The sequence below is a fragment of the Chiloscyllium plagiosum genome, chromosome 28, assembly GCF_004010195.1.
Source record: "Chiloscyllium plagiosum isolate BGI_BamShark_2017 chromosome 28, ASM401019v2, whole genome shotgun sequence".
In the NCBI taxonomy this organism is placed as follows: Eukaryota; Metazoa; Chordata; class Chondrichthyes; order Orectolobiformes; family Hemiscylliidae; genus Chiloscyllium; species Chiloscyllium plagiosum.
The window spans coordinates 42,068,285-42,082,996 of NC_057737.1; the positions used below are offsets into that span (position 1 = coordinate 42,068,285).

The following is a 14,712-nucleotide window of genomic DNA, read 5'->3' on the forward strand; positions in this document are numbered from 1 at the left end:
GGACCAAAACTGGACATAGTACTCCAAATGGGGCCTAACCAGAGGTTTATAAAGTCTTAGTAGTACATCTCTGTTTTTATATTCCAACCCTCTTGAGACAACATTGCATTCGCTTTCTTAATCACGGGCTCAACCTGCATGTTTACCTTTAGAGAATCCTGGACTAGCACTCCCAGATCCCTTTGTGCTTTGGCTTTATTAATTTTCTCACCATTTAGAGAGTAGTCTATGCTTTTATTCTTTTTGCCAAAGTGCAAGACCTCGCACTTGCTCACGTTAAATTCCATCAGCCATTTCCTGGACCACTCTCCCAACCTGTCAAGATCCTTCTGCAGCCTCCCCACTTCCTCAGTACTACCTGCCTGTCCACCTAACTTCGTATCATCGGCAAACTTTGCTAGAATTCCCCCGGTTCCCTCATCCAAATCATTAATATATATTGCGAACAGCTGTGGCCCCAGCACCGAACCCTGCGGGACACCGCTCGTCACCGGTTGCCATTCTGAAAAAGAACCTTTTATCCCCACTCTCTGCCTTCTGTTAGACAGCCAATCCTCAGTCCATCCCAGCAGCTCACCTCGAACACCATGGGCCCTCACCTTGCTCAGCAGCCTCCCGTGTGGCACCTTATCAAAGGTCTTTTGAAAGTCTAGATAGACCACATCCACTGGGTTTCCTGGTCTAACCTACTTGTTACCTCTTCAAAAAATTCCAACAGGTTTGTCAGGCATGACCTCCCTTTACTAAATCTATGTTGACTTGTTCTAATCAGACTCTGCTCTTCCAAGAATTTAGAAACATTATCCTTAATGATGGATTCTAGAATTTTACCAACAACCGAGGTTAAGCTGATTGGCCTATAATTTTCCATCTTTTGCCTTGATCCTTTCTTGAACAAGGGGGTTACAACAGCCACCTTCCAATCATTCAGGACCTTTCCTGATTCCAGTGACTCTTGAAAGATCTCAACCAATGCTTCTGCTATTTCCTCAGCCACCTCTCTCAGAATTCTAGGGTGTATCCCACTGGGGCCAGGAGATTTATCAATTTTAAGACTTTTTAACTTTTCTAGCACTATCTCTTTCGTAATGGCAGCCATACTCAACTCAGCCCCGTGACACCCTTTAATTTTTGTGATATTACTCATGTCTTCCACTGTGAAGACTGACGCAAAGTACTTGTTAAGTTCTCCTGCTATATCCTTATCTCCCATCACTCGGCTTCCTGCATCAGTTTGAAGTGGCCCAATGTCTACTTTTGCCTGTCGTTTGTTTCTTATGTACTGAAAGAAACTTTTACTATTATTTCTAATATTACTGGCTAGCCTACCTTCATATTTGATCCTCTCATTTCTTATTACACTCTTTGTTATCCTCTGTTTGCTTTTGTATCCTTCCCAATCTTCTGATTTCCCACTGTTCTTAGCCATTTTATAGGATCTCTCTTTTTCTTTAATACATTTCCTGACTTCCTTTGTCAGCCAAGGTTGTCTAGTCCCTCCCCTGTTAATCTTTCTTTTCTTGGGAATGAATCTCTGTACAGTGTCCTCAATTATACCTATAAACTCCTGCCATTTTTGCTCTACTGTCTTCCCGGTTAGCCTCTGCTTCCAGTCTATTTTAGTCAGTTCCTCTCTCATGCCCTCATAATTACCTTTATTCAACTGTAACACCATTGCATCCGATTTTGCCTTCTCCCTTTCAAACTCCAGACTGAACTCTATCATATTATGGTCGCTACTTCCTAAGGGTTCCTTTACTTTAAGATCTTTTATAGAGTCTGGTTCATTGCAAAGCACTAGGTTCAGAATAGCCTGCTCTCTTGTGGGCTCCATGACAAGCTGTTCCAAAAAGCCATCCTGTGAGCATTCCATGAATTCCCTTTCTTTAGATCCACTAACAACATTATTTACCCTGTCCACCTGCATATTGAAGTCTCCCATGATCAATGTAACCTTGCCTTTCTGACTTGCCTTCTCTATTTCCCGGTACATGTTGCGTCCCTGGTTCTGACCACTGTTAGGAGGTCTATACACAGCTCCACTTATGTTTTTTTTGCCTTTGTGGTTCTTCAATTCCACCCACACAGACTCCACATCATCCGAGGCTATGTCATTCAATACCATAGATTTAATTTTGTTCTTAACTAACAAGGCAACCCCACCCCCTCTGCCCCCCTCTCTGTCTTTTCGATAAGTTGAAAGACCATGGAGGTTTAACTGCCAGTCCTGACCCCCCTGTAACCAAGTCTCTGTGATGCCTACTACATCATAATCATTCACTATTATCTGTGCCATTAGTTCATCGGCTTTGTTATGTATGCTACGAGCATTCAGGTAAAGTGCCTTAATGCTAACTTCCTTATCATTAGAGATGTTGGAAGTCATATGTCCTAAGTTATCCTTGTTTTTTACTGCATTCTCAGTCTGCCTCAATTTCAAAGTGGGAGTCATAGTCATAGAGATGTTCAGCATGGAAACAAATCCTTCGGTCCAACCTGTCCATGCCGACCAGATATCCCAACCCAATCTAGTCCCATCTGCCAGCACCCAGCCCATATCCCTCCAAACTCTTCCTATTCATATATCCATCCAAATGCCTCTTAAATGTTGCAGTTGTACCAGCCTCCACCACTTCCTATGGCAGCTCATTCCATACAAGTACCACCCTCTGTGTGAAAAAGTTGCCCCTTAGGGCTCTTTTATATCTTTCCCATCTCACCCTAAACCTATGTCCTCTAATTCTGGCCTACCCAACCCCAAAAGCCCTTGTGATGAAGTTATATTTTGTGATCATCAATGCTGCCAATAAAAACTGATCATTCAGTTGTTGTTGGATATAACCACCAATTCTTGTGTGAAACCCTCCAAGGTTTTGTGCACGTTGGCATGCTACTTGTGGCATTGAATTCTGGTTTGTGAAGTTGCTATTGCACATAGACCTCCTGACGTCTGTGCAGCAAAAAGAAAGTTAGAACACTGGATGTAATTTGCTTAAATTGTTGCTTTTGGTTGTGTTGGGACCTGGGCTGAATAAGTTCATTTTGCATTTTATCCATGGTGGAAGTATTTATTTGAACTGTCCAATACAATGGGAATTTTCAGTCCCAAAATGCCTGTAAATGGAGAAACAGTATTAACATGCTCTCTATTCTGTTTTATGCTTTAGATATGATTTTACTGACTCACTTTTTTAAGTGGCTGTAATACATATACTGGTTAGAATTTTAACAAGTTCTTCAGTTATGCTTTCAGTAAATCATCTTTCTTTTTTGCTTTAATGTTGCCATACACATTAGTAAAATTTTTTGTCTTGGGATTGGTTAGTGCTGAGTTGTTAGTGGAAATTTAGCTATTTCCCAAACTAACTAGTGTTATGCCTCAGGCTGTATTTGTGAATTTGCATGACATGTGGCTAACACTTCTGTAGTTGAGCATCATTTTTGGAAACTAGGAAAAAAGGGAGGTTTTTTTTACATTGGTCTCTGTTTAATGGTGATGCTATCTTTGGGATAAACTTATGCCATTTTATTTTAAGACAGGACCATGCTAGCAGATTTATTCAGATATCACATTTATTGTGATCTCTTTTGCTGAGAAAGGAGAGGTGGTTTAAATGCATTTTGGAGTACATTCAGTTTGTTTTCACTCTCCATTTTGAAATACTGTAGGAATTGGATATTTGAGTGCACATTGCAATCACGTTTGTGGGATGTTCCAAGTGCTTGGAAGAAAAGCTTGTGTGGGGAAGAACAGAATCTTTTCTGCTCTCTTCCATGTTGCGGTGCTGTTTGAATTTGAACATATGCAATAACAAAAGCGCATCCTAGTGTGCAAGCAGTAATGTCAAATCTGTAGAAGTGTAATTTGTTTGAAATGTGCATTTCATTGTGCCTTGAGTTTCTTAAATTTTTTGTCGAAGCAGCAATGTACATAAATCTGCAGAAGGTGGACTGCATTTTGATTTATTTAACGTGTTGTCACTTGTACCTAGGCACAGTGAAAAGTGGATAGAGTTACTGCCTTTACAAGGGAAAAGTGGACTTCAGTTTTATTTCTAAACAATTCCAAACTGATGAGCTCAAATCTTAAGCTAATGCATTTGTCAGTTCATATAGTGCTATAATTGAAGGTTTATTGTAACCTGGTGATCATTTGGTCTTAATCGTCCCTATATTATAGTGGTGATGGAAGGTATTTTTGTGTATAATTGTGTTATTATGGTTTCCATTGGTGTATGGTTGGACAATGCTGCAAATGAAAAGAATTCTGCATGGTCTGCCTTAATTGAATGGGAGAAAGTGAAGCAGTGCCACCTAAATTTGAACTAACCCAAGATGCATTATGCAAGTCAAGCTGCTATAATAAAGCTGTAGAACTTTTATCATTAAAGGGAAGTGTCTGGTTTCCACTTAATCAACTATTTGGAACACAAATAAAAAATTCAGGATGAAAAATAATGGCCCACAATCTGTTTCTCAAGCAAATGTACTGTTGCAGTCCCTAATCTTGCCATTGGAAGCTGTTGAACTTGGCTGTTATACTGGAGTGTTCTATTGGTTTTATTTAGAAGCAGGCCAAAACAAGCATTACAGCTTCTAGGTTTGAGTTGCTTCTGCACCTGTTAGTAATAATTTCATCTTCGCTGGTGGTAAATGTTGAATTAATCTCTCAAATTCCTCCACGTGGAATTATTAACTTGCCTTTTTTGTCTATTAACTAGCAGATGTTTCAGTACTGGAATAAATGTTGAAAATGCTATGAATTGTCATTATTTTAGATTTCCAGCATCCAAAAAATATTTTGGTTTTTTTGGGCCAGCATTTATTGTCTGCCTTTAGTGCCCTTGGGAAGCTGGCAGTGAAGATTGTTTTAATATTTTATAGTAAAGATAGGTAAGGACACAAGAAATGGAAGGGGGTATACCTCTAGTGTGACAGAGAAATATTTTACACTCTACACTAGATCAGTATTAGGTTTGTTTGCTCAACTTATTTTTTCCTCCCTTGGTTTTGAATATGGAACTGAATATACATATTTGGATTATATTTTAGAAAAGATAAACCACTGAAGATACCATATTTTAGTTTTTTTAAACTGTCAGATTGGATATGAGATTAACCACAAACCGGAAAATGTTTGTGTAAATTTTGCGACAATTAATGAAGGTTTTAAACCAAACTTAGTGAAGTTCAAGGACTTGGATTACGCTGGTTGCTATGGCACATTCCAATTATGCTTCGTACTAATGACTGTGTACTTAATCATGTGCCGGTTGTTTTTTAAAAAAAATTTAAGATTATTAAACTTGTTTTGTTAGTTTGCTCTCCATTCTGTGTGTCACAAGTTTAAGTGAGCTGGTATGCTTAGCCTCTCACTGAAGTTCATGCTTTTGCACAATCTACAGTCTCTGAAGGTTTTTAAAAATCCCTTAAATTGCTAAAGAAAGCTCTTCTAGTTGCCTTGGCTATATTGAAAACAAATGGTTCGGAGTCTACTGGCAAACTTGTTTTGAGTAAATTGTGATACACCTGAAGGCTAAATGGCAGGTTTACTCAAGTGGAACACATTTTATAACAGTGTCTAGTGTTTGGGAAAGTGAAACTAAAATTTGATATTCTAATCATGTCTGAAGTAGACCTTTTGCAGTTAAAGTTTCTGCAATCGCCTCTTGGGAGATTTGAATGACTTGATCACTCAACATGTGGCAGTAATTGTCAAAACTTTCATTTATACCAAGATAAAGCCTTTTGGTTTCAACCTTCTTTAACTGGCATGAAGAAAACATGATTTCTTTTTTTTTTCCTCTGCAGTGGTGGCGATCGTGGTGGCTTCAATAATTTTGGTGGTAAGTTTGAGCATTAGAACGGTTTTAAATTAAATTCTGTATGAAGCTTGTGATGTAACACCACCATTCCTCATAATTTTCAGGTGGGAATATTTGGTATATACAGCTGAGAGTTTGTTCAATCAACAGCGGTGTGTTTGTATAGAATCTCTGCAGTGTGGAAACAGGCCCTTTGGCCCAACAAGTGGGTGGCACAGTGGTTAGCACTGTTGCCTCACAGCGCAAGAGACCCTGATTCAATTCCCACCTCCAGGCAAACGACTGTGTGGAGTTTGCACATTCTCCCCGTGTCTGCGTGGGTTTCCTCCAGGTGCTCCGGTTTCCTCCCACAGTCCAGTGGCACAGTGGTTAGCACTGTTGCCTCACAGCGCAAGAGACCCGGATTCAATTCCCACCTCAGGCAAACGACTGTGTGGAGTTTGCACATTCTCCCCGTGTCTGCGTGGGTTTCCTCCAGGTGCTCCGGTTTCCTCCCACAGTCCAAAGATGTGCAGGTCAGGTGAATTGGGCAATTTAGCATGGCCATAGTGTTAGGTGCAGGGGTATGGGTGGGTTGCGCTTCAGTGGGTCGGTGTGGACTTGTTAGGCCGAAGGGCCTGTTTCCACACTGTAAGTAGTCTAATCAAGCCTACACCAACCCTCTGAAGAGTAACCCAGTCAGACCCATTCCCCTACATTTCCCTTGACTAATGCACCCAACGTACACATCCCTGAACACTGGGCATGGCCAATCCACCCTAACGTGCACATCTTTGGACTGCGGGAGGAAACCCATGCAGACACAGGGAAGAAATGCAAATTGCACACAGACAGTCGCCCAAGGCTGGAATCGAACCTGGGTCCCTGGTGCTGTGAAGCAGCAGTGCTAATGGTGAGCCACCCTGCGTTGAGACTTAATCCTAAGTTTGGGGCTGAGGAGTGGGGTGTATGGGTGGAAACGAGTGGTGAAGATGAGACCAGAAGCAACTTTCCACGGTTGAGTACTAAAGATGCACAATCTGACTAGAAAACTTGTTATGGACTTGCTACTTCAGTCCCATGACTGTTCCTTCCTGTCTGTGGTTGTGTAATAACCTGGAAATTACTGAACAAGTTGCTCCCTTATTTTAAGGTACTGTGCAAAATGTGTTGAAATAAACTGACCTTCTAAGTTCTCTTGTGATCAATCGTCCTTTTATTTTTTCCACTGGTAGTGCTTCTCCAACTATTTCTGCAATCATCCAGTATAACATCAATTTGAAACTTGCTTCATACTGCACCTCAAGTGTTCACTTCACTTCATTTTAGGCAGAAACAGCTGTGTTTACTTAAATATGCTGGGAAGGGTGTGGAGAGAACCATTCAATCAGATAAGTTTAGAGTTTATCAAAGCAAGTATTGTTTTGTCTAATTAGCTTTGTAGAAGTGTTTAGTTTTGAAACAGATTAAAATTTTGTGCTAAGACTTCAGTTTGTGCTGGAATCCACAAAACAAGGTCATGATGTTTAGTGATAGAAGTTGACTGAGTGGTATTACCCAAAAAGTATTTGGTCCAGGCAATATTCTGAATTCAGTCTGTAACTGTTTTCTGTAAGAATTTGTGCTGTACTTTCACCTGTGGCATCAAGATAGAAACTGTTCTTCATCCTTATTAGAGAGCTGAATGTAAATGCTCATATGTGATTAAGTTCACTTACTTACAATTTTGTCTACTGATACTCACCTGCCATAAAGTCCAATATCAAACAATTGAATGCTGAGTATGGACATTAAAACATCAATTTCTGATGCTTTTGTTCTGTCAGCCAATACATAACAAAAGGCAAATCCCTTTTCTCACACAATTAAGTATAAGGACTATTGGGGATGTAGTCAGTGTGGTTTAGACGTCAGCTTGAAGAAATGAAGCAGTCCACATGCCTAATCTGTATCTTTTTATTGGAAATCAATTCTGGGCTTAATAAATGAGTGAATTCAATGGTGGTTATTTGTGATTGTACACCAAATAAACTTGAATGATTGTGGTTGTCTCTTTGTTTTACATGGCATTTATTGGAATATCAATGTAAGAAAAGTTAGTTACAGGCTCCCTTTTATTCTTTTCAGACTCGAGAGATCGTGGGCAAGGACCTAATCCTGGTAGGTAAACCTTCAGTATTCTAAACAAGAGTTAAGCTTCTGCTATTGCTTTCTCTAATTCTTCAACTAATTATTACCTTGATATGTGCAGGACTTAATTCACCTGAATTAATTGTGGGGCTGTTTATTCCCTCAACTAAACCAGCTTTAGTTAAAATGAAATTCCTTGTTGACTGCAAGCTGAAATTTGAAATATTTGTTCTATTTTCTGGTTTTTAATTCTGTATTTTTTACCCTAGGATCCTTGCTTTGAAAATATACAATTTTGCACTGTCCATTAAGTACAGTTTGCTTTTTGCTTGCATGATTCATTTTAACTAGTATGATCTTGTGTGCATTTATAATCATTTGTTAGATTTGGTAAAGATTCAACAAAATTGTGCTTCAAAGGGGAGCAAAGTGCTTCTGTTTTGAGTATTCTGACCTTTTTGATATTCTGATACCAAAGTGCTCTAAAGTGCAATAACTTGAACATCTATAGGGAAGACTAGCAAGTCATAACACTTTTTTATTTCTCTTTTTAAAAAAAAAAATCCACAGCTTCTGACGACAATTCTGATAACAACACCATTTTTGTCCAGGGTCTTGGAGATGATGTGACAACTGAACAAGTTGCCGATTTCTTTAAACAGATCGGCGTGATTAAGGTTTGTATATACAATCTAACTTTACATAATTCTGGGGAAGGGTATTGAACGATCGTTCTTATTGAGCATCATTTCGTTAACAGATTAATAAGAAAACTGGAAATGCTATGATCAACCTCTATACTGACAAAGTTACAGGCAAACTAAAAGGTGAAGCAACGGTGTCTTTTGATGACCCGCCATCAGCAAAAGCTGCAATTGATTGGTTTGATGGTAAGATCATTTACTTTGGATTCTTCGTATTCCATTGATCTTTGGCCAGTTTTCCTAGGAGTGGGTTGTACTTTTTAAGTGTCGTGATCCATAATAACGAGAACTATTATGCTACTGTCTAACTTGAGTAATCTAACTCACATACATACATTTTGGTAAAACCTTCTTTTGAAGGGCAGCTTTTTGTTGTTTCTATTGCAGTACAGGCATAGAGAAATAATCTTTTTGTCCCCTCTGTCTTGCTTTTTGTTTGGATGATTGGCGACCTCTCCAGTCAGAAGGATTTCACTGACCCATTTGTCAAACCTGGGTATAGAAATTCATAATGCATACTGATTTGCATTTAAAATGCATTTAATGCTTCAGTCTGACATTGTGTAGAACTGGAGACAAAAGTAACTGCAGCAAGTGCCAACTTGATAAGCACGTGAAACTGAGTTCAGTAGCCCTGCTGACACAACTAATGCGTTTTCTTTTTAGGAAAGGATTTCCATGGAAACATAATAAAAGTTTCCTTCGCGACTAGACGATCAGAGTTCGTACGAGGTGGTAGAGGTGGTCGTGGAGGTATACAAATTATTCTATTTGACAGTTTTGAACATTTAAAAACTTTTAAGCTAAGTACTATAAAATGTGACTGACTGTGGGAGACTTTTTTTTTGTTGTTTGCAGGTCAGATGGGCCGAGGTCGTGGCTTTCAAGGTGGTGGTGGTCCAAGAGGTGAAGATTGGACTTGCCCAAATCTGTAAGTGATTTTGAGCAGAATTTTGATTTTCTTCCCGGAATATCGTCACTGTCGGCTTAATATCTCTAACTTAGTTTTAATTGTAAATTAGTGTTTTCTAACTTTGAAATTCTAGTCAACTCAACTGTTTGTGTAAACAAATTTTATGTCTTCTAGATCATGTGGTAATGTCAACTTTGCTTGGAGAAATGAATGTAACCAGTGCAAAACTCCTAGATCTGATGGTGGTGGTGGTGGTGGTATGTATTGAAATATTTTTCTGAAGTGTATCTTTAATCTTTTTCTGTCTTCTTTCTCCCAAAGCTTTGAAACAGGATTGCATTATGTATTACTCCTAATCACCAGGTGCCTAAATCCTTCAGTTCGGGTACTTTTTAAAGTATAGCCACTATTGTCAATTCGGCAGCCACTTTTGTTATTTGTGGAAATTTGCACTGTACATTGAGCTGTATTGTGATGTTGATTTGAGTGATTGTTCAGGGCACTGGGTGTGATTGCGCTGTTACTCTAAATGGTAGTGCCATCCACTGAACAGCCTGATGAGATTTTGGTTTGACATCTTATCCAAAGCTTGCACTTTCAATAGTGTAATGTTCCAATAGTTCTGCACTGAAGTATTAATTTTAGAACAAAAACACAGAATATTACAGCGCAGTACAGGCCCTTTGGCCCTCAATGTTGCGCTGACCTGTGAAACCAATCTGAATTACATCTAACTTACACAGTTCCATTCTTGTCCTATCCAATGACCATTTAAGTGCCCTTAAAGTTTACGAGTCTACTACTGTTGCAGGCAGCGTGTTCTACACCCCTACTACTGAGTAAACATTCTTTTTTGTCATGCACAAATCCTGGAGTTTGTACCTGTCAATTTACAGGTAAAATTGCTTCCAACTGGATGAATCTAGAATTAATCTGATCCAAAATGCAGGTAGACAGTCCTTTATCGGAAAAGCTCTGAAATCCAAAGATATTTTCGTGATGTTTTTTCTTATTAACAAGATTGTTTGGCATGCAAACAGTTAACCCAACTCCACACCCACTTGACCCACATCACTCAGATGCGACATGGGGTTGTGACCCAGCACTGGCAGGCGTCCATTCTGTCTCAGGGCTCATAGTACTCACAGGTGCGCCAGCTGTTTGGTAAGATTTTTTTAAATTTCACCGTTAAACTGTCACTTATTCCGAAATCCAAAAAAATTCAGAAAACCAGCTGGCCCAGAGGGGGTTTCAAATAAAGGATTATATACCTGCACCACACTTCACTGCTTTTAGCTTTTGGAATGGCTAAATGTTTTAATTTTGATGCCATTGATTTGTTTTAATTTCAAAGTGTCATCTTTCTAATACTGAAACTTGGGTGTTTCTTGAAATTTATTTGCCTCTCCCCACATCTGAATTTTAATTTTAAAACAATTTGCCTGTTGCTTAGAACATCATGGAAGAGGTGGCTTCAGAGGTCGTGGTGGATTCCGTGGAGGCAGAGGTGGAGATCGTGGCTTTGGTTCTGGTAAAATGGGAGGCGGAAGGTATGTACTGAATAAGAACTCCTTATTGTTTGAAGAAAAACATCCAATCTTGTCTTGTTTCATCTCATTTCTAAATGCTATAAGTATCCTTGTCCTGAAACAACTGCTTTCCAAAAGTTTAAATTTGGCACAATCATTTGCCTACTGCAAGGATGTGCAGACGGTCCAGATTTATTTCTTATTTGTTTAGATTAAGTTAGACTTTGTAAAGGTTCTTCCTTCATTGATAATTAAACCCTGTTTAAAGTCTGTTTCTATAAGATGCAGCTACAAAGGTCATGATTCTAACTGCCTTGAAATATGGCACTCAATACTACTGGAGTGAAACCTGGCTTGGTGGTTTTATTTTTGCAATGTGACTGCTGTTGTTCACGTCATGATGACATGTAGCTGCCAATGTACTCTTTAATAAGAGAATTGTCTCACCTGTAAAATACAGGCAAAATCTGACTCTGCCTTACTGAATCTTAGGTTTTTCCCAATCTGTCTATTTGAAAAACTAAAGCTTAAGATTTATTTCTCAGCTGTGTTCAGATATTTTTTAGAACCCTTTTAGGATATTTTTCTTGTGAACTCCACCTACTGGCTCTTAATATCTCTTGATCTTGAGTCATTAAAAACTGAAGTCAACAATAAGCTGTAATTATCTCGCCAGATAGTTTTGAGTCACTTACGCAAAGTCAAATGATTTATTGGATAGGATGTATTTAGTTCAGTGTTCCAAATAAATCGCTGACCCTTAAAAGCAGATCAGACCTTCTCAGTGCTGTAGACCAAACCCCATTTACCTCAACTTTTGATTCAAAAGTTTCTAGAATTAATAAAGTTTTGTCACAACCTTAATTTTAACCTTTTTCAGTTGTGGGCTTTTGTGCAATCATCAGATGGAATCCCATGCCACCTAATTTCTCACAGGCATAACCATCTAATTGGAACTTGGGGAAGAATTTGAAGCATCATTGTTGTTGAAAAGTTGACTTTTTGTGCAGGGATAATTTGTTTTGTTTTCCATTTCAGAAGTGATCACAGATCAGATCGACGTGACAGGCCTTACTGAAAGCATGCTGGGAACAAGAATTTTTTTTTTTGCTTTAGTGGTGCTTTAACATTGATGCAATGTAATGTACTTTTTCACAGTGTATTTGAAGACAAAGATTAAAATGAATTTTTAATAAATTGCCTGTACAGTGACTTGTCTTTGACTACTCTAGTTGGGTCTGTAGCATTGGCATAACTGGTTGTTTCCTGTGAACAGTACACTTGTATGCAACTGTGTGGTTCATTACCTTGTCATTTTTGGGTGGTATCTTTCCCTATTTCTGTATAGAGGGATTCATAAATTGTATTAAAAACATGTGACTGCAGTACTTTCAGTTGAAGTTGGTCTTAACTTTTAATAATGGATACTAAACATGTTGCTTTTTTCTCAACTTGAAATCTGCAATAAAAATGTCTGTATCCCACGGTTTGGCTTCTAATGTCCTATAGTAATAAGTGCATTGGCTAATGCCAACTTTTTCAATTGCTACTTTCATGTCTAAGGATACATCTGGCCATTACTTAATAATAGATATCCTCAGTGAAACTTCGCATTTTAGTGTGGCCTTGGAACCTGGTCTTTGCTACTGTACTGTAAACTCAAATTGGGAATATACATACTTCAATCATGTAATGTCATTGCCTTGCAGGAGATGACGAAATTGCTTTCACATTGGATTTTACTATTTGTGTATATATAATTAAAACAGTATTTTACTGTATTTGGATATAAAGCATGCTAGTCCATTTCTTCCTGTCCCTCTCCCTTAATAGTCCCATCTCCATTAGGTGACATGCTGGCTCAGTGGTTAGCACTGCTGCCTCAGTGCCAGGGACCTGGTGTGATTCCAGCTTCAGCCAGTAGTCTGTGTGGAATTTGCATGTTCTTTCCATATCTGTGCAGGTTTCCTCCCACAGTCCAAAGATGTGCAGGTTAGGTTAATTGGCAATGCTGAATTGCCCATAATGTCCAGGGATGTGTAGTTTGGGTGAATTGGCCATGGGAAATGCAAGGTTATGGGAATAGGATAGGGGCGTGAGTCTGGGTGGACTGCGCTTCGGAGGGGTGTTATGGACTAAATGGGCCAAATGGCCGCCTTCCACGCTGTAGGAATTCTATGATTAATCTTCAGCTGCTCATTTTTGAGTGTCAATCTGACTTCTAATATAAAAGCTGATTTCTGGGCCTAACCGCATATCCTGGTGTTGTGTGATAGGTTGCTTCTTTTGGCAATAATTGTCATGTTGCTGATTTTGGTCAAGTTTATCTCCCTAAGCATTTGTATTGTGCAATGAACAATGTTTATGCCTTGCTTACAAAGACTTGACAAACAGTCGTGGACTTCTTGGGATCTCCCATTTTATTTTCAGTGAGGCGGACAGGGTTATTTGAGGTTGTACAGCCATAGGCTTAAAACACTACTATAGTTCATTATTTCCTAGTCTGCCTTTTTATCTTTTTTTAAACCACAGAACATTGTTTAACTGGTTTAGGAATGAAATTTAGCTTTTAAATGTATGCAAGCATCCCTTTAAAGGTGAGAAAGTCCGCAGTGATATGTATTACTGCTTATATTCTCTTCCAGTGAAGTGATGATACGCCAGCTTCAATGGGTTAGCTGCCGCTTCCACTAAATGACCTGAGCCCAACTTAAATTTGCAATTAGATTTTCACTAGTCACCTCTAGATTATTTGTCCAATAATGTGTTGCAGTAGCTTATTGATTGATTGTACTCAAGTTTTCCACTTCATTCACTCGGCTCTTACAGTTAACTGCAACTTTTCATTTTAGTCCTGCCTTTTTTAACTTTGCCTTTTGAATCCAACTGATTGTGACACCATTGTGTTCTGAGCGATAGGTTTTTTTTAATAACCCTGTACAGGTGTGTTATGATGCACTGCTGAAGCAGGTGGGACTGGAACTTCATACCGAAAAGCTCATGAAGAGCCTGTTAACACTAATGGTGTGTGTTTAGAGTTGTGAAACATGGACTGTGCTTCTGAGATACATCTGCCAAGACGTTAAGGTGTTCACCAACTTGGTGACCAGTTGTTACTCCAATTGGACAGGATAATTATGCTGATCTGTTTCAATCCTCCTGGGTCCAGAAAGAAAGACCTCACTTAAACACACAAATAAGTATGTTAACATTAGATCTTTTGGCTTGCTAGTTTTACCATTTGTTAGTCAATGATAACTCCACTTGATGTTGAGCACCTCAGTTGAGATATTGTAATGATCATGTTTGGGATGTGGCTGTTGTTTAGTACTGCAGCACTTAGGTGCATCTGCAGCAGTTACTCCCAGCATTTTGTTTGAGTGCACCTAGAAGATGCATTGACTACTTTTTTTTTCATGAAGTACTCAGTATTAATACCAAACCTTTTGGAATTTGAACTCCTGTTTTCTCTTTTTCTCCGCCCCCTGTAGTTTTTGCAGCAAGGTTATTATGTAGACATCACTTAGTATAAATGTGCGATTTATTTTGGGGCTGTATGGTGGTGCGCTGTGTTGTGTGCAGTGGAATGTAGTAGGACTAACAACTGATATCAGTTATAATTAACTTTTTTA

At 39.0% G+C, this 14,712-nt stretch overlaps 1 protein-coding gene across 6 annotated transcripts in view; it reads left to right on the top strand.

Moving 5' to 3' along the window:
- Positions 1–12,277, top strand: part of taf15 (TAF15 RNA polymerase II, TATA box binding protein (TBP)-associated factor) — a 39,658-nt gene extending 27,381 nt beyond the window's left edge. For 3 of the 6 annotated variants that reach the window (XM_043718779.1, XM_043718780.1, XM_043718778.1), the window contains exons 5-13: positions 5,812–5,846; positions 7,932–7,964; positions 8,546–8,611; positions 8,695–8,824; positions 9,305–9,391; positions 9,497–9,569; positions 9,726–9,810; positions 11,004–11,101; positions 12,119–12,277. In XM_043718779.1, the coding sequence (XP_043574714.1) occupies positions 5,812–5,846; positions 7,932–7,964; positions 8,546–8,611; positions 8,695–8,824; positions 9,305–9,391; positions 9,497–9,569; positions 9,726–9,810; positions 11,004–11,101; positions 12,119–12,158 (647 nt within the window). In that variant the 3' untranslated portion in view covers positions 12,159–12,277. Of the gene's footprint in view, positions 1–5,811; positions 5,847–7,931; positions 7,965–8,504; positions 8,612–8,694; positions 8,825–9,304; positions 9,392–9,496; positions 9,570–9,725; positions 9,811–11,003; positions 11,102–12,118 lie in introns of all 6 variants that reach the window. The other 3 variants (XM_043718775.1, XM_043718776.1, XM_043718777.1) reach the window with 3 other exon arrangements.
- Positions 12,278–14,712: the final 2,435 nt, after the last annotated feature.